General features: G+C 49.0%; 1 protein-coding gene across 2 annotated transcripts in view; it reads left to right on the plus strand.

Annotated features, from left to right (window-relative positions):
• SMARCAL1 (SWI/SNF related, matrix associated, actin dependent regulator of chromatin, subfamily a like 1) overlaps positions 1–23,758 on the plus strand; it is a 51,112-nt gene extending 27,354 nt beyond the window's left edge. For both annotated transcript variants that reach the window (XM_058664985.1, XM_058664984.1), the window contains exons 11-18: positions 4,854–4,994; positions 7,210–7,428; positions 11,939–12,009; positions 14,757–14,859; positions 17,549–17,731; positions 18,768–18,868; positions 20,128–20,224; positions 23,485–23,758. In XM_058664985.1, the coding sequence (XP_058520968.1) occupies positions 4,854–4,994; positions 7,210–7,428; positions 11,939–12,009; positions 14,757–14,859; positions 17,549–17,731; positions 18,768–18,868; positions 20,128–20,224; positions 23,485–23,697 (1,128 nt within the window). In that variant the 3' untranslated portion in view covers positions 23,698–23,758. The remainder of the gene's footprint in view (positions 1–4,853; positions 4,995–7,209; positions 7,429–11,938; positions 12,010–14,756; positions 14,860–17,548; positions 17,732–18,767; positions 18,869–20,127; positions 20,225–23,484) is intronic.
• Positions 23,759–24,597: the final 839 nt, after the last annotated feature.

Raw genomic sequence — 24,597 nt, forward strand, 5'->3', positions numbered from 1 at the left:
GCAGAGTCCAACGTGAAAAAGAAATTACTGGCACTAAAATACGTACAGTAAAAGAATCTATCTTTTCCACATAAAGAAACCCACCTCGGTATTTCATTTTAGGATTTCTGCTATGTTAACTATGTGTGTCCACAGGTGTTTTTGCATGCTTTGAAGTTGAAAATAGCAGTACTTTAATCAACTATGATTATATCATTTGGGATGTTCTCGTGTACGATTTTGATTTTTTTTTTTTTTTTAAGAAATTTTTTTGAAAGGCAATGCAAGAGAGAAAAATCCATTCACTGATTTCACTGCCCACATGGCCACAGTAACCAAGACTGGGCTGAGCCAAAGCCAGGGGCCTAGAACTCTCTCTGCATCTCCCACTTGGGTTGTGGGGCCCAAGCCTTTGGGTCATCTTCCACTGCTTTCCCAGGCTCAATAACAGGGAGCTGGATCAGAGCTAGAACAGCAGCACCCTGATATGGGATTCTGACTTTAGGAGCAGAGGCCTGACTTGCTGCATGAGGCAGGCCCCTACATTTTGATATTTTTCAATCAAAAAAGTCATGCTCTTCTCTCTGTTTCTTCTTCTTCTTCTTTTTTTTTTTTAAGTTTTATCTATTTTTATTGGAAAGGCAGATATACAGAGAGGAGGAGAGAGAGAGAGAGAGAGAGAGGAAGATCTTCCGTCCGATGGTTCATTCCCCAAGTGAACGCAACAGCTAGAGCTAAGCCAATCCGAAGCCAGGAACCAGGAGCTCTTCCGGGTCTCCCACATGGTTGCAGGGTCCCAAGGCTTTGGGACGTCCTGAACTGCCTTCCCAGTCACAAGCAGGGAGCTGGATGGGAAGCAGGTTGGCTGGGATTAGAACTGGTGACCATATGGGATTCTGGGGCGTGCAAGGTGAGGACTTTAACCTCTACACTATCGTGCCGGCCTCTTCTTCTTTTTTTTTTTTTTTTTTAAGATTTATTTATTTTTATTGGAAAAGCAGATATAGAGAGAGGAGGAGACACAGTGAGGAAGATCCTCCACCCAATTGATTCACTCCCCAAGCGGCCGCAACAGCCAAAGCTGCGCCATTCCAAAGCCAGGAGCCAGGAACTTCCTCCAGGTCTCCCACACTGGTGCAGGATCCCAAAGCCTTGGACTGTCCTTGACTGCTTTCCCAGGCCACAAGCAGGGAGCTGGACAGGAAGCGGGGCTGCTGGGATTACAACCAGTGTCCATGTGGATCCCGGCACATTCAAGGCGAGAACTTTAGTGTCCTGACTTCAAAACAGGTTATAACAGAGAGCCCCAGTGTTGTTAGATCATGGGCATTGGGTGCTGGAACACCTGGGTGGTGTGGACTTGGCCTTCTCTTTGATGTCACCGCCTTCTGCATGTCTTGCTGAATTGGATATAGTCCCTTAAATCTGTTTAACGTACCACTAGGAATAATACTCGGTATAAGAACTGGGACTGAGTTAAATGTAACTTGGGTTTTTTCTTAGTCTGAAGGTCTTGGTCAGATACGGCCTATCAGAATAATTCAGTAAAGCTCTGTTGAGGGAAAATAATGACAATGGAAACTAGCGGAACATTCCTGGACTAGCTCTACTGTGACCTTAAAACAACTTAACAACTTCACCCTTTCTCTAGCAGGCCTTCTCTGGATTCAGATTTTAAAATCCGTGGAGATTATCTGCTCGGAATTAGCACCTTGGATTCTCCCTGACACATTATGTACGCCAGCTTATCCTGCAGTGGGCCATTCAGCAGGACTGCTCCACAGCCAGCCATGGGCCAACTGCTCTGCTGCCAGCAGTGTCTGCCCCATCAGTCATATAGTTTATATACATATATAATATATTAAAATATTTATATATTATATATATAAAACATTATAATATATAATAAAGAATATATATATATATATAAAAGATTATTGTGCTTGAAAGACAGTGTCAGAGAGAGAAGGAGAAAAGGAGAAAAAGAAAGATCCTTCATGTGCTGGTTCACTCCCCGAATAGCCTCAGCAGCCAGAGCTGGGCTGGTCCAAAGCCATGAGCTTCTTCTGGGTCTTCCGTGTGGGTGTAGGAGCCCACAGCCTTGAGCCATCCTCCACTGTTTCAGCAAGCCATAAGCAGCGAGCTGGATGAGAAGTGGAGCAGCTGAGACCAGAACCGATGCCCGTGTGGGATGCCAGTGCCACAGGTGGAGGATTAACTTGCTAAGCACTGACTCCAGCCCCATGAATCACATTCTTTCCAACACCAAATAAAAGTAATTTCCTTACACTGGCCCATGGTGGCTGTCTTGAATGTCCCTTTTGTTTTCTTAGCCAGAGAAGCCAACTGTAAAGTGTTCTGCTTAGTATTGATTTGAGTCGTCATATGGATTCATGTTTTCTGGACCTGAAAATTCTCAGATGTGGAGACAAAGAAGTCACGTGACTTGTGTGGGCTGGTCATGGATTAGAGGTCTTGGAGATGACAGAGGTGACAATTCAGACATGTTGTGGCTGAGCAGGGAACCGTCTAAATCACTCCATAATGGATGGGATGCCATTCTGGTTTCTTTTCAGTGCTGGCCTACTCCTGTAATGCCATCTCTGCTTTGTTCATTTGCAATTCTCCTCTCACTGTCTAGCCTGGGCGGGGATGGGAGAACTGACATACTATTAACTGCATCCTGTAAATATTTAGCACAAGTCCCCAGCTAACTTCCATCCCCTGGTCCATGTGCTGATTTGGCCCAAGCTCCGTTCCCAGGCATGCACAGTGATGCAGGGAACAGGTTGGGGGTGACAGGCGTATCATCTCTTGTTGATTGGTGCTCAGTCAACGCAAGAGATGCTACAGACTTCGTTCAAGAAGCTCATTGTTATTGTAATGACTGCGTGAAACCTGCAGGAAATTAGAAGGCCTGGGTAATTGGACTGCGGGAAATTACAGCTGGAGAAATTCACAGCTCTCCCATGATAGTGGAATTCGGAATTGGGGGTGCTGACAGGGCAGGAGCGCTGTATGTTGTATATTCATGAGGAATCATTTTTCTTCCCACTGCTACATATTTATTTATTTTTATGAGGCAATGTAAACATCTGAAAGCCTAATTTTCTCTCCTAGGTGATTTACTTCCAATGATTTGCTTCTATTACTGTCATTAAGTCAAGGTTACAGTGGTTAACAAGCTGTTTCTAGACAGCCGAGCTCTGTGGTAGGATCGCTCCTCAGAGCTGGCGGGAATTTGACCTCCAGTAATTTATGATGGTTTCATGTTCTGTGACAGCAGGCACGTCTCCTTTTAAGTTTTCACTTCCTGTTCTCTCCTAATGAGAGGTGGCGAGTTCCGGCTGGAAGCTCTTGGTTGAGGTTGGTGACCAGGTAGTCAGGAACGTGGAGTTCATCGTCATTGGAGTTGACCATTTCCCCCTGACTTCCTGATTGCTGATCCAAGTGGAGGGCAAATGGAGGCCTAAACTGCTTCAAGTCCTTATAGGCTGCAAAATAGGCTTGTGTTGGGGTTCCCTAGGCCCAAGACCATTTGAAGCTGAGTCAGTGAAGGCCCTATTTTTCATTAAAAGAAAATCGGGTCCCGGTGCGATAATGTAGCAGCTAAAGTCCTCGCCTTGAACGCCCTGGGATCCCATATGGGTGCCGATTCTAATCCCAGCAGATCCACTTCCCATCCAGCTCCCTGCTTGCGGCTTGGGAAAGCAGTCGAGGATGGCCCAAAGCTTTGGGACCCTGCACCCATGTGGGAGACCTGGAAGAGGTTTCTGGTTCCTGGCTTCGGATTGGCTCAGCTCCAGTCGTTGCAGCTCACTTGGGGAGTGAATCATCGGACAGAAGATCTTCCTCACTGTCTCTCCTCGTCTGTATATCTGCCTTTCCAATAAAAATAAATAAATCATTTAAAAAAAAAAAGAAAGAAAGAAAATGAACCCTGGCTTCTGTGCAGACAGTCGCTGGCCCTTCCACGTGGGCGTGTGATTGGGTGTCGCTCTCAGGTGTAGAGTTCAGCTGGATGTCAGAATCTGTTCTGTGGGAAGTCTGCACCTGTTACTCCCTCATCCCCACTTCATGGTGCAGTCCACGTCCTTTGAGTTTGTCCCATGTTCCCTGAATTGTTTTCTGCTTACAAGGAGCATTTATGGATTACTTAATCCACTCCAGACAGCTAGGGCTGCAAAAAAGAAATGTGAGCTCATCCCAGCCCAGTCCTTGATCTCTGATAATCTGTAATCTTGTGGGGAAACCAGGAAAGATAGAATTTAGTTTCTTTGTCTTACATGCCAGGATACAGACTGGCAGAGGGTATCATGAAAGCAGCAGAGACTTGAAGAAAAATGCTTGACTTTTTTTTTTTAAGATTTATTTTTATTTGAAAGGCGGAGTTATAGAGAGAGACAGAGAGATCTTCCTTCGGCTGGTTCATTCCTCAAATGGCCACAATGGCCAGGTTTAAGCCAGTCCAAAGCCAGCAGCTAGGAGCTTCTTCCAGATCTCCCACGTGAGCACTGGGTCCTGTGGACTTGGGCCGTTCTCCACTGCATCAGCCCCAGGCAACAACTCAGCAGCACCACTTGGTTCTTGCCACAGGCAGTCATTTCTCTGGTTTTCTGTGTGTAGGGAGAGCCAGGTTGCCAAGCACACAGAGCTCTGGAATGAGGCCTGCCTCCAGTACCTAGAGAATTGGTATCTGCCTTGAATTTAAAGGTGGTTTTACCTTGAGAAATGGCAATGCTGACAGTGCCCAAGTACGTGTGAGGTGGCTGTGCCACATGCCAGGAGATTCTGCCATTCCTGGGCGGGGGGGGGTTGAGTTCACTCCCTTTGTCCCTCCCAATTCAGAGCACCAGTGGCTGTTTGTCTTCCAGGTGGCCAAGAGGGTGATCCTACTGTCGGGCACACCAGCCATGTCCCGGCCAGCAGAACTCTACACGCAGATAATCGCGGTCAAGCCGACTTTCTTCCCTCAGTTTCATGCCTTCGGACTTCGCTATTGTGACGCCAAGCGGGTATTCATTCTTTTTTCCCTGCTTCATTCCCCTGTTCCTCCCTTGGATTTTGACACCTGTCTCGTGGCCTCTGCTCTGGCCATAATGCTATCAGAAGGACACTGGTCAGGAAAATGGGCCAAGGTCAGTTGTAGTTTGTCTCCAACTCTTGCCCAGGGAATTCTCAAAGGTATAAAGGAAATTGGCTGCCTAGCCTGCACCCCGCCACCTGCCTGCCAGTCTGTTTGTGATGATCCCAGGAAAGGGACCAGAGGCTAATGCTGGGTGTGTTGAGCTCCCCAAGCTGGCACTCCTGCCCGGGGTCCCAGCTCTGGAAGCAAAGTTGAGCTGCCATCCGGCGAGAAGGGCTCTGGGGGTGAGGCCGAGGCATGGGAGGGCCCAGATGGGGTGAGTAAGGGTAGCTGGGCATTGGAGGCCCCTGAGGTCAGAGTAGAAGAAGCCCTCTCTATGGATATAAAGGCAAAGCAGAGCCTTGGGGAGCCCTGGCCCCAAGCACCAGTCCCAAAGCCAGGTGAGCCCACAGGCTATTTGTGTACCCAGGGTGCCGCTGGACCGGCCAGCCACACAGCCTCACTTCTAAACAAGCAGGTTCATGATGTCAGCAAATTGTCTGCCTTCTTTTGAAGTACTTGTTAAAAGACAAGTCAACTACTTTTCAAGCACTTTAAAATTATCCACTAACATTCAAAGTACTTATAAATTGTAGTGCTTCGCGAAGTTAATTGCACATCATTTTTAGCTGGAGTTTGAGGTGCAGGCAGTTTCTTGACTGTTAAATGTACCTGAAAGGCACGCATTTCTTTAGCCACATCTGAGATTCACATTCCTACAGATTAGATTAATGACATGTCCCTGTCAGGATGCCTCAGGGTTCTTCATGTGGGATTTGTTCCCCATTCTATTTGCCGGTGATCCACTTCAGGAAAAGGATCAGCTCAGCCAGTGAGGGAAGGGGCTGGTGACTGAAGGCACAGCCTTACTGCCCCCCTCGTCTTGTGTTTCCAGTCTTGGAGACCACCTCTCCCCAATTGTCTTCCACCAAGGGCACCGTCCCTGAGTTCTTTGCTGTGCTTATTACTACCCCTGCCCAACACCTGCCTTCACAGATAGTGCCTTTTCTGCTTCTTAGCATTCTCTCCTCCTGGCTGAGTGCCGGGACACACTGTGTTTTTAATCTGAGCTTGTTGAATTGCTGTTATGGCAGCATCCCATTTTAAATCTTTGGTATGACTGGGCTTTGAAGAACTGACTAGTCATCCTAGACTGTAGGGGCATGATATCCAAATTAATTACAATGCCCACTCGTTCCCAGCACGGTTTTTGTTTAATGCAGCCCCCAAGTCGGGGCTGCTTTGTGAAAATTTCTCTTTGCGTTGAGGGAAGCTGCTGCAGAAGGCGCCCCTGCTGAGCTCGTTGGCAGCCCTCTGGCCGAGAGCCTCTGAGGAGCGGCAGGTCGGTTTCAGGGATGTGGTTCGAAAGAACCAGCATTGGGTCGTCGTCCTCTCTGCCTTTGATCATCCTGTTCTCAAGGCAGTGCAGGTCTGTGGGACATGGGCCCTTCTCCAGGGCCAGGCTAGGCCTCCGGCCCTCCAAAATAGCCCCTGCCTGCCCTCGAGGTGAGGCAGCCAAAAAGGCACAGCCACAGGTGTGCTGGGCCCCCACTGCTTCTGTAGGACTCCAGAAACCACGGAGGTTACCTACCAGCCTTGGCCATCAGCAGCAGCACTGCAGTTGGCAGTTACGGCATGGCACTTGGCCGTGCTAGTGGGACCCATGCTGTGAGTTGGGTCTGTGAGTTCCCCTGTAAACCTCATCAAGTTAAGGCATCTCTGATGCTATTCTTCAAGCAATAAGCGACACCTTGGGGGAAAATTCATTTATTTGTATGGCATATAGGAAGAGTCCAGCAAGTTTGTGAATTTAATAGCCACCGCATTGCGCTCCTTTTGACACGTGCTCTTGGAAAGCGTATTACCAACCTGTAGAATGCTAGGCTAAGTGATGCTCTGATTCTGTTCTATCCCCCAGTTTTATTCCTGGCTTCCTTCCCTTTTGCTTCCTTATCTGGGGATGCATGTCCTTGTAAAGTCACTCAGAGCCCTGTGAACCAGGGCGTGGGGGAGGGTGTGAGAACAGAACCCAGCCCAGATCCCAGTGCCCGGCCAGCCTTGACCCTGCGGGGAGAGTAACAGGGCTGCGTCTTTGCTCCCCGCAGCTGCCATGGGGCTGGGATTACTCCGGCTCCTCCAACCTAGGAGAGCTGAAGCTGCTGCTGGAAGAGGCCATCATGCTGCGGCGCCTCAAGGCCGACGTCCTGTCCCAGCTCCCCGCCAAGCAGCGCAAGATGGTGCTGGTTGTCCCGGGACGGATCAACGCCAAGGCCAAGGCTGCCCTGGATGCTGCAGCCCAAGAAATGACCACCAGGAACAAAACTGTGAGTCTGTGCCTGGAGTGAGCCCTGGAAGGTGTTCTTCCTGTGAGGGACCCCGCAGAAATGATGCGGGTTACTGAGACCTGCCCACCTGTAGCCTTTCTCCCGATTCCCTGGGCAGTGGTGGCAGTGGCAGGCCCATTTCTGTCCCTGAGCCCCCGTGCTACATTTCAGATGCCTTTGGTTCGGGTGTTAGCTTGTCCAGAGCATTGCTGGCAAGTGACCATGCCAGGAGCCCTAGGACAGGCACAGGATGGTAATGGATAGTATAAGCCCCACGAGGGATATTAAAATGCCTAGTGTATGGTTAAGAACTCCCCAGGCTAGGGCCCGGCGGTGTGGCCTAGCGGCTAAAGTCCTCGCCTTGAAAGCCCCGGGATCCCATATGGGCGCCGGTTCTAATCCCGGCCAACCTGCTTCCCATCCAGCTCCCTGCTTGTGGCCTGGGAAAGCAGTCGAGGACGGCCCAATGCATTGGGACCCTGCACCCACATGGGAGACCTGGAAGAGGTTCCTGGTTCCCAGCTTCGGATCGGCACGCATCGGCCCGTTGTGGCTCACTTGGGGAGTGAATCATCGGACGGAAGATCTTCCTCTCTGTCTCTCCTCCTCTCTGTATATCTGGCTGTAATAAAATGAATAAATCTTTAAAAAAAAAAAAAAAAAAGAACTCCCCAGGCTAGTAACCGCTATTAGGAAATCAGTCCTGGACATATCCAGTACATTTGAGAACCCTCAAAGCGTGCCATGTCATTTATGTCAGCCACAAGGGCAAGTGGACACTGATGAAGCAACACAGACCCTCAGGCCCTCTTCAGCCTCTCTGTAACCATTTGTGATGGGCACCGTCACTTTTCAGAGAGGGGGACTCAGGCCCACTGCAGGGGCACATAGCCGAGGGTCTTCCAGCTCCACAAAAGAGCTGAGGCTGGAGCTGGGTCCCATGCTCTTCTAGTTCAGGCTGTCTACTTCCAAAACCCTTCAGTGGCGGACTGTACGTAGTGCTATAAAGGTAAAGCACACTACCTCCATTTCTGACCCCATGGGATCAATTTTATGATTTTTCTCTGCTAAGAAAATAAGAGTCATCAGTATTTTTTGACATTATGATAAAGCATTATCTGGGCTTGATATTATCCCATATAAAAAATTTAGCTAGAAATGACATTTCAACCTTCTGGGAGATTATAAAATAAATAACTGCCAAGAGACAGAATGTGTGGTGGTTCTCGTGGTTGTTTTTGTTTTTTGTTTTTTTTTAATTTTATTGGAAAGGCAGATATACAGAGAGGAGGAGAGACAGAGAGGAAGATCTTCCGTCCAATGATTCACTCCCCAAGTGAGTGCAACGGCCGGTGCTGCGCCGATCCGAAGCTGGGAACCAGGAACCTCTTCCAGGTCTCCCACGCAGGTGCAGGGTCCCAATGCATTGGGCCGTCCTCGACTGCTTTCCCAGGCCACAAGCAGGGAGCTGGATGGGAAGCAGGTTGGCCGGGATTAGAACCGGTGCCCACATGGGATCCCGGGGCTTTCAAGGCGAGGACTTCAGCCGCTAGGCCACGCCGCCGGGCCCATCATGTTGTTTTATCATCAACGGTTGGTAACTTTGAAGAAGCAGGGGTAGGATGGAGGATGTCCCAGCCGATTGTCAGCCCATGTTTCATTTCTATAGAATAATCTGGAAAGCTGGACGCAGCACAGCTATCAGGCATGATGCATTTGCCACGGAGTGCTCCCAGTTATACAGTGAGGGTGTAATGGAATTGGGTTTCACTGCAGCCCTGAGCAGAGGCAGCGTACTCGGTCACTCCAGTCACCCTTGATTAGCTGCTTCTGACTTCCAGGATGAAGATGAAAAGAATGAGGGATTTTTTTTTTCTTGTTTTAACTTCTCTTTAATGCTTTTTTCAGTGTTTGCAGATTTGATTGTTTTTTTAGATTTATTTCATATTTTTATTGGAAAGGCAGATATACAGAGAGGAGCTAGACAGTGAAAGATATCCTGCTGGTTCACTCCCCAAGTGACATGGTGGTGCGACTGTCCTGCTGAAGCCAGATGCTAACTTTTTTCTCTTAGTAGGTCCTCACACACTTGATGTCCTTCTGTGTTGTAAGGAACGATCTAGTGGAAGGAGCACGTGTGACCATGGGCCGTCAGGACCTCTGTCCTGCCAAGGCCCTGGGGGGCTGCGTTTATGAGTCATGGGTCTGACCACAAGCATCGCTGCCATACCTGCTTGGAGGTGGACAGGGTGACTGCTGGTACCCCTTCCAGACTACCCAGCTGAGGAATTCCAGATGGACAGGGTTACAATGAGGAGTCTTGGTTTCTGTTAGCTAAGGAGACCATGTGTTTATTATTTAATCTACAGGGAGTTACCCTCCATCTCGATTTTAGGTTTTTTTGTTTTTGTTTTTGTTTTAAGAATTACATATTGGAAAGACAGATTTACTGAGAGGTGAGACAGAGAGAAAGGTCTTCTATCTGCTGGTTCACCCCCAGCCCCAATTCCTCACAAACCCTCAATGGCTGGAGCTGAGTTCATCTGAAGCCAGGAGCCAGGATCCCCCTCAGGGTCTCCCATGCTGGTACTTGGGTCATCCTGCACTGCTTTCCCAGACCATAACCAGTGAACAGGATGGGAAGCAAAGCAGCCAAACATGAACCGGTACCCATATGAAATTAGCCAGTTGGGCCATGGTACCAGCCCCTCCCCTCAGTTTCTGGTTGTTTTTTAGTTCCTGATTTCCCTACAGTTTGGCATGTTATAGCACCAGCCAAGCTCTCCTGACCCACCTGGCAAGAATTGACTCTTTGTCCCTTCGCACCTTTCCACCGGGAGGAAGACATTTGAAAGAAAAAAATATGTTTTGTGCCTCGAAAGCCAAGGTGAAGCTGCCAATTTATAAAATAAAACCTATAATGAGAACTTATTTTTTTTTCCTCATTTTTAACCGAAATAATAGATGGCTCTTCACAGGCTGAGGACAGCAGCCTATGATCATCTTTTGACTACAGATGGTTTTGATCAGCAAGACCAGGAGCGGAACAATGGAGCAAGCCCATGCAGACCTCCTGGCGGCAGCGTCAGTTCCCCCTTGCCGTTGATAGTCTGCCATTTTCCAGCACATGGAAGTAAATTTGAAAATTCCAGTGGCTCTAATTTAATAAAAGTCTAGGGAGGTAGAGACAAAGAATTCAGGTTATTTAAAAATTTCCTGTACTCCAACCAGCAAAAGAAGCAAGATCATTCCTGAATGATAATATGTCTACCAGTATGTTTGAGGGAGGTTTTTTAATTTTATTTTTTCTAGGATAAAACTTTTCATTTTTTCCCCCACTTTAAAAATACAATAGATTTCTACTGAATAAAATCTGAAAAGCAAGCAGAAATACTTCTAATGAGTAATAGCTACAGAATGCATGCTTAGTGCAGGCATGGCGGTTTTTATGTGTGAAGTCATTTAATCCCGCCATTGTGGGCTAGGCTCAGATGCTTGGGTTCCACAGACTACACTTGTTTTTGTTTTTTTAATTTTAAAACAATAATTATTTTATTTATTTGAAAGCCAGAGTTACAGAGGAAAAGGAGTAGGGGAGGTTAGAGGGATGGAAGGAGCGGGGGAGAAAGAGAGAGAGCAGGAGCAAGCTCTTCCATCAGTTGATTTACTCTCTAGATGGCTGCAACGCATGGGCTGAGTCAGGCCAAAGCCAGGAGCTTCTTCCTCTCACATGGATGGCAGGGGTCCAGATACCCAGGCCATCCTCCACTGCCTTTCCCAAGCCATTAGCAGGGAGTTGTATGAGAAGTAGAGCAGCCACAGCCTACACTTGTAAATGCTACCAGCTCTGCTTCTGCTGTTTGGTGCAAGCAGTGAGATAAGTAAAAACACTTGGCTTTTTTTTTTTCCCCTCAGTTTTCTCATCCATGTCATGGGGATAATGGTACCTTCCTCATAGCAGTCTTGCTTGTTAAATGAGAAAATGGACATGTGAATTCCAGGCTCCTGGCTTCAGGCTAGCCTGGTTGCTGTGACCATGTGGAGAGTGAACCAACACAGAAAAGGTTTTTCTCTTTATCTCTCTCTCTTTCTGTATCTCTTATTCTGCCTTTGAAGTAAATAAATATCTCTTTTTTTAAAAAAAAAGTAGAAAAAAAAAGGGGCAAAAAAATCAAGTTGGACAGAGGTTTTGTTTGTATAGAATATGGATTTGGTGTGCGCAGTGAAGTTGTTCCCAGATGCCTGACCAGAGAGTGCTCCTGTGTCCTGGGTCTTTCAGCAGTCCTCAGCACTGACGGAGTGGACTGGATGCTACCTCTGAGGACAGGAGCAGAGTCCAGCGTGCAGGTGGCCCAGCCGGAGTGAGCAGAAGAATCGGTTGCTGGAGCAGGGCCTCCTGACGCTCGTGGTTCGTGGTTAGGATTTGTGAAGCTCCCGGCTGCAGTGGGATCAGCTCACCCCCGCACTGGGAGACTGGCAGCCAGCAATGCTTCTGCTTTTCTTTCAACAGAAGCGGGAGCAGAAAGAGGCCCTCATTCTCTTCTTCAACAGAACAGCTGAAGCTAAAATCCCTTCCGTCATGTAAGTAGTCACCAAGTGTTACCCTGTCTCATCTTCAGAAAAACTGCCACAGTGTGAGCCTGCCAGAATATTGCTCTCTGTGGTTGGAGATTAGAATTACAACTGCCTCAAAAATAAAGGCTTGGGTCCTGTGGCCTCACGACCCACCAGTCACCATAAGTTGGCCTGGAATGAGAGCCACTACTATGATGGGTCTGGGGTCCCCAAGGGATCGTGTCTTATGTCCCATGTGGGCTGGAGCTGCTGCTGTTCAGAAGGAGAGCAAAAGGGGCCATGTGGTAGAGGGAGAAGTCAGCATGGCGGGATGCTGTGGCACCCCTAAGACTTAAGGTTGCAACCATTGCTTACATAAACAAGAAGGCAAATCCCAGCATATATATAGAAAACACAGCAAGCGCCCATTGTCTCTCTTGTCTTTCCACCATATCAACTAAAGTTAAAGTAATGATTTCTATTCCTAGAACTAGTCACTGCCTTAAGACTCCTCAGTTGTCTGCCTTTCTTAAAGAAAAGCCCACACATGTTCAAGGATCAGTGCAGAAGGCACCAGAGGCGACAGCGTTGACATGCACACTGCCTAATTCTTCCCCATTGAGCGTTGCTGTGTGGCTCTGGCAGGATAATGGGCTGTGTGATTACACTGCCATGGAAATGGATTTTGTGTGGGTGAAGTTGTGCTAGACTGGGGCCCGAGATCTGTGGATGAATTGAGCAGCCTGCTGGCCCCACACCCTCCCTCATCTCCTAGGTCCCTAGACTTAACCTGCCTCAGCCCTGCACTGCTTAGTCCACCATGCCACACGGAAAGACTGTGGAGTGGGTCCCACCCTCCATCCTCCTGCACTGCCGTCTTCCTTACAATGGGGACCCACAAATTCCGTCCTAGAAACTTGGCTTTCAGAAACGCATCCAAGCTTCCCTCGGCAATCTGCTTCCCTGTGGGCTCGACACTGACAGGTGTTGAGGCTGTGGTTCTTGCCCAGGTGTCTCAGTGCCTTTCTTTTTGGGTGTTGGGCCCAGGCCACCCATCTTCCCTTAGACATTGGAAATCTAGCCTCTTTGCCACCTTACAGATTCTTGGTTGTACCTCAGATAGTGATGCTTCGTCACCACTCCGTAATGGATGCTTTCGTGCTTTGTAGTTGCCCAGCAGTTTGGAGATCTAGTCATTCCTCACACATCAGCATCTTGGGAGATCAGGAGAATGAGCTCTGTGGGCCCCATGTTGGACCCTACATGCATAACAAGGCACGTGAGTAAATCTCCGTGTGTCCAAGTCTCATGGCTTGTCAGGTAGAAATTAGATTAAATACATTTTTTTTTAAGATTTATTTATTTTTATTGCAAAGTCAGATATACAAAGAGAAGGAGAGACAGGAAGCTCCAAGTGAGCGCAACGGCCGGATCAGAGCTGATCCAAAGCTAGGAACCTCTTCCAGGTCTCCCATGTGGGTGCAGGGTCCAAAGGCTTTGGGCCATCCTTGACTGCTTTCCCAGGCCACAGGCAGGGAGCTGGATGGGAAGTGGAGCTGCCGGGACTAGAACCAGCACCCATATGGGATCCTGGTGTGTTCAAGGTGAGGACTTTAGCTGCTAAGCTACCGGGCTGAGCCTTAGATTATAAATCCTAAGAACTTCAAATTCCTCTGCTGGTTGTTTCCTTCCCTTTTTGGTGCTGCTTATTTTCATGCTAATGAACATCTGTTAACATAAAGGCCAAGGTCATTGTGGCGGGCACCCCTGTCCAGCTTGCTGACTTAGGAAGCTGTATGAGAGTAAAGCTGTAGAAGGGAAGGAGGCCTGCAGGAGATTGGGGCCTCTGGCTTTTCTGAGGTCACCCAGTTGATTTTTGTGACCTTGTATGACTTTCTCGATGCCCAGCCAGTGAACTTTTTCACTTATGCCAGGGCAAATTTTATGTCTTTCAAAATAATGAAAGTATTTTACACATTTAACTCAAGTGTGGCACCATGGTCAGTCATTGTGTTGTGTTGGAAATAACTGACATTCAGAGGACAGTCACCTTGCCTTCCCATCACCCAGGTGTGACAGGAAGCTGCTGAGATTCGCTGTTCTTTAAGGAAGAGGTTGTGTAAGGGTAGCTTCATGCTCAGCAAGAACTGCTTGTGTCTGGGGGAGCTCACGTTAGTTGCCCAGGTGTAGCAATCACCTGTCCAGGCTGCCACATCTCTTCGGGATGTAACTCCTCCCCAGCCTGCTAACCCAAGGATGTGCTGCCTGGGCACCTCGCTGTCCTCCAGCTCCCTTAGTGTGCCTGCTGTTCTTGAGGTTCGGGGTTAACAGTAAAGAGGTGGACGCTAAGGAAAAGAAAAAATAATGGAGTGGGAGGAGTAAATGAAAGGCAACCCAGATAAATGACTTCCTTCACATCCTGTTCCTTTTCCCTGCAAAGTAATTCAGTTCCTGCTGACTTCCTGGGCGCCTTCCCTGGCTCTCTAAACAGTTGCTCCAAAAGCACACCTTCATGATGACAGCAGCTAAAGGGAAAACCATTTATCACCTACAATCCCACATAAAAAGTGTTTCCATAGGCACCAGAGACACACAGCAAGCATTTTGTGGCCTTGTGCCTGTCCACACATGGCACAACATGATACTCTCTCAGCTCCCAGAGGAGGGAGGGCAACCCCCAGGGGACGGTGTCTGTCACAGGTGTGGCTGTTTCTCAGGATGACCCTTACCTGCCTAAGTGTGTGTTCCATCTGTGTCGTCTCTGCCAAATGTAGCGAGTACATCCTGGACCTTCTGGAAAGTGGAAGAGAGAAGTTCCTGGTGTTTGCCCACCATAAGGTGGTTCTGGATGCGATTACCAAAGAGCTGGAGAGGAAGGTAAGCACAGGGTACCGGGGCTGTGTGTGCGCTCGGTGTCTGTGCAGGCTCGGGGTGACCTCAGCAAGCAAGAGGACAGTGTTTCTGCAAATGTTGGCTGTGGCTCTCGAAGGAATTCTGGTTTGTAAGTTCCCCAGGGGTGGTGGAGTGGTGAGGGTAGGGGGTATCAAAATGTGTCCCAGCTGTGTCCTGTTACATTTCTCTGTGCCCAAAGAGCCATCTGAGGAGTGTGCTTCTGGAATCTCTCCCAGCAGCTCCTCAGCTCGTCAGCTCCTCCGTGACATAGTTGTAGAACAGGCCAGAGAGAAGGCAACCGTTGTTTTCTTGTGTGGAGACCAGTGTTGGTATGAGTGCCCTCATCCCTCCTTCCTTTTGTTCCTCATTACTGTTAGGAGGCCTTCGTCACCACACACCACAGTGTGCAGAGCTCAGTGCAAGATGATATGGCACTCGAGAAATTGAGCAAAATATATAGCCTGAAAGTTTTTTTTTTTTTTTTTTTTTTTTTTTTTTGAGGATGTTCATTGGAGTGGGTGGTGATTTCATCGCCTTATAACTTTGAGTTATGTTTAGGACCATAAGTAACATTTTGTCTGCCTTCCTCACATATATTTATGTAGCAGTTATTTATTTTAAATATTGATTGATTTTCTGGAGCGGCTGAGAGGGCACTCTCATTCACTGGTTGGCTCCATGGATACTGTCTGGGATCGGGCGGCCCAAAGCCTGGAGGTGGGCCGCAGTCTGGCCGTGCCCTGTGAATGGTCGGAAACCAAGTACTTGAGCCGTCACTGCTGCTCCGGGAGTCTGCACCGGCAGGAAGCTGGAGCCAAGGGGGCCGGAATCAGGTTTTTAACCCAGGCATCTTAACTGTTGCGTTAAATACCCACACTCATACAATATGAAACACATAGAAACTTTTAAAGATTTATTTTTTTTTATTGGAAAGGCAGATCAGATTTTACAGAAAAACAAAGTTATTCCATCCACTGGTTCACTCCCCAGATGCCTGCAACAGTCAGAGCTAAGCCAGTCTGAAACCAGGAATCAGGAGTCTCCTCCAGGTCTTCCATGCAAGTGCAGGGTCCGGAGGCATTGAGCCATCCCCCACTGCTTTTCCAGGCCGCAGGCAGGGCGGTGGATGGGAAATGGAGCAGCTGAGACATAAACTGGTGCCTAAATAGTATCCCAGCACTTACCAAGTGAAGAATTAGCCATTGAGCCAACACACAGGGCCCCAGGACACATAGAAGATTAAAACCTGTGTGTCCTTCAGCCAAATTTAATGAATGAAAAACTTCACTGTCCATCTTCTGCCTCTGCAGGGATTACCTTATTATCCTGAAGCTGTTATTTGCCCTTGCCCTTGACGCTGTCAACCCAGTCGTCCTTCACAGATGAACTTAAACATGATGCATAAGAGATTGAACTAGTGATACAGGCAAAACCTGGGTGAACCTCTATATAGTGATGCAGAAAACCCCAAAATGTTACATGCTTGTAACGTCAGGGTTCTAACATTATTTAAATATATATATATATATACACACACACATAGAGAGAGAGAATGGCAGACTCACAGAGGAGAGGGAGAAGCAGCGAGAAAAAAATATTCCACCCACTGGTTCACTCCCCAAATGACCACAACAGATAGGGCTGGGCCGGGCTGAAGCCAGGAGCTTCTTCCGGTTCTACCATGGGGGTGCAGAGGCCCAAGGACTTGGGTCATGCTCCACTGCTTTTCCAGGCACATTGACAGGGAAGTGGATTGGAAGTGTAACAGCTGGAACTTAAACCAACACCCATAGGGGATGCCAGCTTAGCCCAGTATACCCCAGGACCAGCCCTGGATCTAAAATTTTTGAAACAGTTTAGAATTTCAGGAGAGATTCGTGGCTCAAGAAGTTAGGAATGGGGGAAGGAAAGGAAGGTGAGGGTGATTTTAAATGGGCTGTAAGACGATCCATGCAGTGTTGGGACTGCAAAGGTGAGTATGCACAAACCAACATGGGTGATAAACCCATCATTGAGTAACATGGGAGATCTGAATGGGATGAGTGGATTGAATCACAGTTAGTATCCCAATTATATTGTGCCATACTTTTACAAAACATTGTGAAACTAGGCACAGTATGCAAAGGATCTCTATATTTTTTAAATATTCGCTTATTTTAAAAATGTATCTATTTATTTGAAAGGCAGAGTTACAGAGAGAAAAGAGACGTGTCTTCTTGTTTACTCCCCAGATGGTGGCAAAGGCCAGGGCTGGTCAAGCGGAAGCTGACCCTGGAGTACCATCTGAGTCTGTCTTCGGGGTCCGGGCCCAAGCAGCTGGGCCATCCTCCACCACCTTCCCAGGCTCATCAGCCAGGAAAGGGATCAGAAGCGGAGCAGCCGCTACTTGTCCCAGAGCTCATATGAGTTGCCAGTGGCATCACAAGCTGTAACTTGACCTGCTGCAGCGCAGCACCGGCCGCACTGTGTCATTTGTTAAGAAACCATGTGAACAGTCATCTCAGTGTCCACTTCAGTTAACGGGGCGAAGGAAGCAGCAAGAAGAAAAGCTGCGAGGCCAGCGGGCCTCTTCCGGCACTCGGCTCTGCCCGAGGGGCCATGGCCAGGTGTGGCGTGCCCGGCAGCCCCTGGCCGCGACTGTGGCTCACCTCCTTGCCCTCACTTGTTGTTGCAGCACGTGCAGCACATTCGCATCGATGGCTCGACGTCCTCCGCGGACCGAGACGCCCTGTGCCAGCAGTTCCAGCTGTCGGAGAGGCACACCGTGGCAGTGCTGTCCATCACGGCCGCCAACATGGGCCTCACCTTCTCCTCGGCTGACCTGGTGGTGTTCGCAGAACTGTTCTGGAACCCAGGGGTAAGGGACACTCGGACTTCCCTGGGCGTGCTGCTGGCTGGGGGGAGGGCTGAGAGGCCGCGGGTTCCATGAGCTTTCCCGAGGACTGCTGGCGGTTAGTTCTGTCGGCGTCCATCAGGCTCATAAACATGTTGATCCCTCACTCTGTCGGACTGCACAGCTCTCGTGTGCTTGTTCCAGGTCTGCACTGCAGCCTGTGGGATTATTGATGCCTTTTAGGAGTGGAGAAGCTGGAGTTCCGGAGGCTGGGAGGGACCCTGGTCTTCAGCTGTCACGGGAGAGCTCAGTGTGGAGCCGGGGCTGCATGGCCGTCTGCTAAAGGTGTCACACTGACGCCCTGTCACCTTGAGCCGTGTTAGCCTGGGGACCTCAGAAAGCAGCAGGTGTTCCCCGCACATGATCATCATGGTGCCCTCTGGCCCTGCCTGCTCAGCTGAGGCCTGTGACAACAGACAGAAGACACGTGTTTCCTCCCACAAAATGTCCTCAGCTTCACACGGCTATTGGCATCTTGATGTCCTGACGTCGTGATGTCGTGTGGCTTTCTTTGACCACACGTCAGAAACTGATTTAATGATAGGTGGATCTCAAGGCCGCAGCCCTTTTTACAATAGAAACAGTGTCCTTGATCTTGGTTATTTATCAGAGCTTACTGCCCTGACCCCGAGTGGCGATGGATGCCTTGGTTTGTTTTGGAGGCAGCTGTCTCACAGAGAGAGGAGGTGGACGCCTGCCAGGTCTTGGTCGTCTGCCCGAGCGCATACAGCGTGCAGGCGGGGCCCTTGGGCGTTCTCCATTCACAGCTCCTCTCACGGTGCTGGGTGCCCATCCACACAATCCAGTTCCCTCACTGGGGCTTTGTTTGGCTCTCATTAAAATAGCGGGTCATTGGCTGGTCCCACGGGCAGTGGGCTGCTCTGACAAGGAAGAGCAGTGCAGGGCGGGGGGTGTGGGCCCTGCGGACACGCAGCTTCCTGTTTTAGTGGCTGGAACTGCAGTGGGTCTCTAGCTGTCTTCTGATCCCTGGGCCATACAGGTGCTGATCCAGGCTGAGGACCGGGTGCACCGCATCGGACAGACCAACTCCGTGGGCATTCACTACCTCGTGGCAAAAGGCACTGCTGATGACTACCTCTGGTATGGCCTGGCTGTGCGGCCTGACCCTTGGAGTTGATCCAGGCTGGCCACAGATCTTGTGTTTGCTTTGCTCCCTGGGCACTTTTGCTTTTGCAGAAAGGAGCCTGGAAGACTCATTGGTGATACCCTTCCACTTACATCATCACTGTGTTTGATTCCTTTGTCTAGCATTCCTGGTGGGTGTGGAAAGAAAGCTTACAGGAATGGGGGGGTGTGGCTCCTTTCCTCTGGCCTGAGACAGGGAAGGGAAAGGACTGTGCTAAAATAGGGAGATTTCATTTGTGAAATACTGTTCACAGCCATGAGGGCACTTGTTGGGTCAGGAGACTTTCTCCTTCGGTCCTCCTGTGATGGGTGTTGGTGGGATAAGGCCACGTGTCATAATACCATGACTGGACCCAGGGAAGGGAGCTCACCCTGCCAGGCACTGCTCCATCAGCACAGTTGCCATAGACTTGAACCCTGGGAATATGTGTGTATCACATAAGCAAAAATTCCCCCAAGGACTCTCCCCCCCAACCTTTTTTTTATTGCAAAATCAGATATATATAGAGAGGAAGAGAGACAGAGAGCTCTTCTGTCCGGTGATTCACTCACCAAGTGACTGCAACGGCCAGTGCTGCTCCAATCCAAAGCCAGGATCCAGGAACTCTTCCAGGTCTCCCACACAGGTGCAGGGTCACAAGACTTTGGGCCGTCCTCAACTGCTTTCCCAGGCCACAAGCAGGGAGCAGGATGGGAAACGGGGCTGCCGGGATTAGAACCGGTGCCCATATGGGATCCCGGGCGTTCAAGGCGAGGACTTTAGCCATTAGGCCACCACGCCGGGTCTTTTTCCCTGCCTACCCCCTTCTTAATTCTCAGTTTCTTAATTATCTCATTAGTTTCCACCATCCATCTGCTTCCAGCCTTACAGCTAAGGGGCCTATCTTTACAGCATGCGTGGGCCGCCCCTGTTTACCTCTGTTAAGGTGATTTGCTGATTGAGCAGCTTATAACATTACTAAGTTCAAAATTTTACCATAAGGAGACGGCAGTTTATTTTATGTGCTTCTTCCATTAGGAAGAACTTTGAACCTAATGTCAGAAACCCCAAACTGGAGCTGCTTTACGATGCAGAGGGGAAACATCTCTGAATGGGTGTGTGTGAGCCTCGGCAGGTGCAAAGATGTGAAACAGTCCAAACACCCTCATTTCCACCTGCCTGCTGGTTCTGTGCCAGTTGTGTTCACTGCAGCTCTTTCTCCCCCCTCCAACAGGCCCCTGATTCAAGAGAAGATTAAAGTTCTGGGGGCAGCTGGGCTTTCTGAGACCAACTTCTCAGAAATGACAGAAGACACCGATTACTTCCACAAGGTAATGGCAGCGTGCAGCTCTCCATCATGGGGCAGGGAGGCAGCAGGCCGTCTGCTGTGCCGGTGGGTCCTGAGTGGGCAGGTGTAAGTCATCCCCGGGGCCTTCCCCCGGCCCCCAGAGCTGACAACAACAGGCCTGCCATCTCTCTCCTGTCCCTTTATGGGGGAGAGGCAGCACTGACTCCCACCGCCACTTGTCATGTTTCCCCATAGAGTGTGCTAGCACGAGGGTGAGCAGACAGTGCTGCTTCATGAGATCATTAGACACTGAAGGAAAACAACCCCTGGCAGCTGCTGGATTGTTGCAAAGTGTAGATAGCAACACCCCCAGCCGGTCAACAGCAAGAACAGGCTCCCTGCACGGAGTGGAGATTGTGTGAAGCAGAGTGTTGCTTTCATAGGACAAAATTTCCCCTCATGTCATTTCATTGTGTTCCCATTTTCTGGAGGGTAAACTGAGACATGGGATAGCAATAAGATTTCCATGGAGTCACTGGTCGTCTTCCCATCTCAGCCCAGCGTTCCTCCCCATGGCATCAGTCCCTGATCATAAAAGGAATGAAAAGAGCAGGGGGCATCCTTCTCTTGAGCAGGGGGCCCTCCCCTTCCCAAGGGGGCCTGGTCCCAGATGCTGAGAGGCTGGTGTGCCTCTGGAAAGGACAGCCCCAGGTAGACCGCACCTGCCAAGGCCTCTTCAGCCAACGTTTTGTTGGAACGCAGTGGCCCAGACTCCCCAAGACCTGTGTGTGCCTTCCGCTGCTCTGTGGTTGCCAAGGCAAGTGGGCAGCTGGGAGCTGCTGCCCGCACAGTGGGATGCATGGGTGTGCTCCCTCTGGAGTCTGGTGGAAGAGTGCAAGGGTCTGCTGGCCAGTGACTCGGCGGCAAGCAGCCACCTTCTTTTCTTGCGGGATTGCTGAGCCTTAGATGATGAATTAAAGTCACAAACTCTTGCAGGTGACACCAGGAGTTAAGATTGTGGATCTAATCTCTCATTTACATTTGCTTAACCAATAAATCCTTTCTGCCTAATAGAATTGTCGGGACAAGGAAGACGCAGGTCGTGCTTTTAAATGTAGACTATAAATTATCCTTTTCAGAATGAACAGTAGGCCAGTTTTCAGACTCTCTTGTTAAGCCTTTGAAAGAGCTCTGTAGTTCAGCTGAATAACCAATACATTGAGAGAAGCCTAGGTAGTAATGCAGCTGTATATGTGGGTTTCAGAAATTTTTTGCTTCCAAATAAGTTTCATCTTTAATTTTATCTTCATGAAATTTTTTCAAGTATCCTCTGATGCCCTTTGAAAAGAAAACCTTATTTTTTAAGATTCTCATTTGAACTCATGAATTCAGCTAGTCCTCTCCTCAGTTACTCTGAATTAGTTAAGAATGTATTCCCAAAGTATGAATGCAAGATAACAGAAATGAGATTTATTCATATTTATTGAGTATTCACTTTCAGTTAATTTTTTTTATTAAACTAGGCCTGAAAAAAAAACTTGTAAGCACTGGAAAAAGAGAACGCTGCCTCCTGTATGGGAGACAGAAGGAGAAAAGCCAGGTCACTGAGACAGCCTGCCTTCCGAGAGCGGAAATGAAATCTCAGTCTCATCTTGGAACTTGCTTCCAGTTCATTATGCATGCTCCACCGTATCCTCCAGTGCTGCAGACGCATGCTAGCAGGTGTTTCCACTTGGAATTATCTGCCTTGTAGGATGGCTTTTCCTTGGCCTTGCATTTGGCCAGAAAGAAGCCGATGAGGGTATCCAAGAGGGGACCAGGAGATGGCATGGGTTCAGTCTTCATGCTCAGGTCACTTCCCACTGCCACAGGCCAGGCGATATGTGGTGCAGGTTAGCTGAGTTACCTGAACTCTTTACCATGGTATGCCCCTCTGATCAGTGGCCAGGGAACTGGAGTTCACTGACGAGGAGGAATTTTGTTAGGGAACAGGGGAGAAATCGTAGCCAGTTGAGGAATTGACTCAAGGCTTGTGAGGTGGACCCAGGGGAACCCAATGACAGGACCCAGAGAATCTTGCTGAAGGATAGCCTAGGGGCTGCAGGTGAGGGTTGGAGGAAGGTCATTGTGGGCCAACGGGAAGAGGAAGGAGCCAGAGGTAGGAGCTGCACCTGTATCATTGCAAATCCTTGCATTGGGCCAAGTCAGCAGAGTTCCTGACAAGAATGGCTGATGTGAGGCACTCACATGTGACGTGATGTGATGTGACGTGACATGATGTGAGGCACTCATGTGACGTGACTTGATGTGAGGCACTCATGTGACGTGATGTGATGTGACGTGACGTGATGTGAGGCACTCATGTGACGTGACGTGATGTGACGTGACGTGATGTGAGGCACTCATGTGACGTGACGTGATGTGACGTGACGTGATGTGAGGCACTCATGTGACGTGACGTGATGTGAGGCACTCATGTGACGTGACGTGACGTGATGTGATGTGAGGCACTCACATGTGACGTGACGTGACGTGATGTGAGGCACTCAGGACTTGGGCATGTTGGCAGGCTGGCAACAACAGCCCTGTAGGGAGGAGAAGCTGCTTCGGGACGTAGGCATTAGATGAGAAAGAGGGTTTTGATTGTAAGCAAGTTTAGTTATATGGACCTGTGGAGTACCGCTAGGGACATTGAAAATGCACCTCCAGATGGAAAGATGATCAGAGTTGGAAATAGAGCCTTCAGATTGGCATGATTCTAACACTAAACTGCTAACAGCAGATGGATGTTGAAGTAGTTGGTAGTCATTTTAATCATTTGTAGCTTCACATAGCATCAGGAACAGGCACAAGCATCTAACCTTTCAATATATTGAGCACTAGTGTAAGTCGTGGCTAGCCACACCGCTGTGGGAGTCAGGTGACAGCCTAACTGATCATTCATAGAGGAAAGCTTAGGAAGAAGTGAGCTGGAGCGAGCCGAGTCCTGATATGCTGGTTCAGAGAGTGAGAAGGGAGAAAATATGTTGAGCCTGAGTTACAGAGTGAGAGTAGTCACTGTGTTGCTTGGATGCCGTTCCCTTTCCTCCTTGGTAACTCAGCGAGCCGCAGGGAAGATGCCAGGCCCAGCGAGGCCTCATCAGGGATACACCATGCGCTCAAGTCTGCACGCCCACCCTCACACAGTGTGGGACGATGCCACGGGCGTTTGGGCTCGCACTTCCTGCTCCTTGACAGCCACAGAGGAGAGTCGCGCTGAAGTCGGCGTTCTTCTTACCTTCTCCTGTCCGTCCTCCAATGCAGGACCCCAAGCAGCAAAAGATCTACGACCTATTCCAGAAGTCCTTCGAGGAAGATGGGAGTGATACCGAGCTGCTAGAGGCAGCAGAGTCCTTTGACCCCGGTTCCCTGGACACAGGAGACACCCTGGATGAAGGCGCACTGACCGACAGTCCACCCAAGAAGAGGAGATTTGATTTTTTTGATAGCTGGGACAGTTTTACCTCTCCTTTGTGAGAGAACCAACAACAAAAATTAAAAATCATGGAATTCATTAAAATAAGGTCTTTGTTTTTGAAAGCCTGTGCTACTGTGTCTGCCACAGTGACTGTGTCTGAACATCCGGGGCAGCTCCAGCGTCTCCAGTCCCGTGCGTGGCATGCAGGCCTGCTGGGCTCTCAGTTAAGCTTGGCTTTTCTGGCTTCGAAGTGGAGCTGTGGGTCTTAATTCATGTTCTTTAAACAATGAAATGCTTCCCACACATCTCTTGAAATCTAGATTTTAAAAAAATTTAGTGACTCAATAAATATTTACAGAGCACCTAGTATGTGTTCATCACCCATCCTAGGTGTTAGCAGTAATTTTGATAAACAACAACAACAACAACAAAACGGTCCCAACACAGTAACCTAATAGCGAAAGTCCTCACCTTGCATGCGCCAGGATCTCAAATGGGCACTGGTTCATATCCCAACTGCTCCACTTCCCATCCAGCTCCCTGCTTGTGACCAGGGAAAGCAGTCAAGGCCTTGGGACCCTATACCCACATGGGAGACCCAGAAGAAGTTCCTGGCTCCTGGCTCCTGGCTTCAGATTGGCTCAGCTCCAGCCATTGTGGCCACTTAGGGAGTGAACCAGCAGGTGGAAGATCTTTCTCTCTGTCTCTCTGTAAATTTGACTTTCTAATAAAAAATAAATTTTTTTAATGAAAAAGAAAACATGGCATTGCAAAGCTGATTCAGTGGGAAAGCAGTAGTTATACAGCCTCTTTTCCAATAAACCTGTTAATAGACAATGAAATTTAAATTTCTCACTGGTTGTTCTGATTTTTTTCCTGACCATTTAAAAATCTGAAGCCACTCTAGCTCCCTGTACAGGAAGGCAAGGCAGGGGGGTTTTGCGTTTGCCCAGTGTCTA

The sequence above is a fragment of the Ochotona princeps genome, chromosome 5, assembly GCF_030435755.1.
Source record: "Ochotona princeps isolate mOchPri1 chromosome 5, mOchPri1.hap1, whole genome shotgun sequence".
Taxonomy (NCBI): Eukaryota; Metazoa; Chordata; class Mammalia; order Lagomorpha; family Ochotonidae; genus Ochotona; species Ochotona princeps.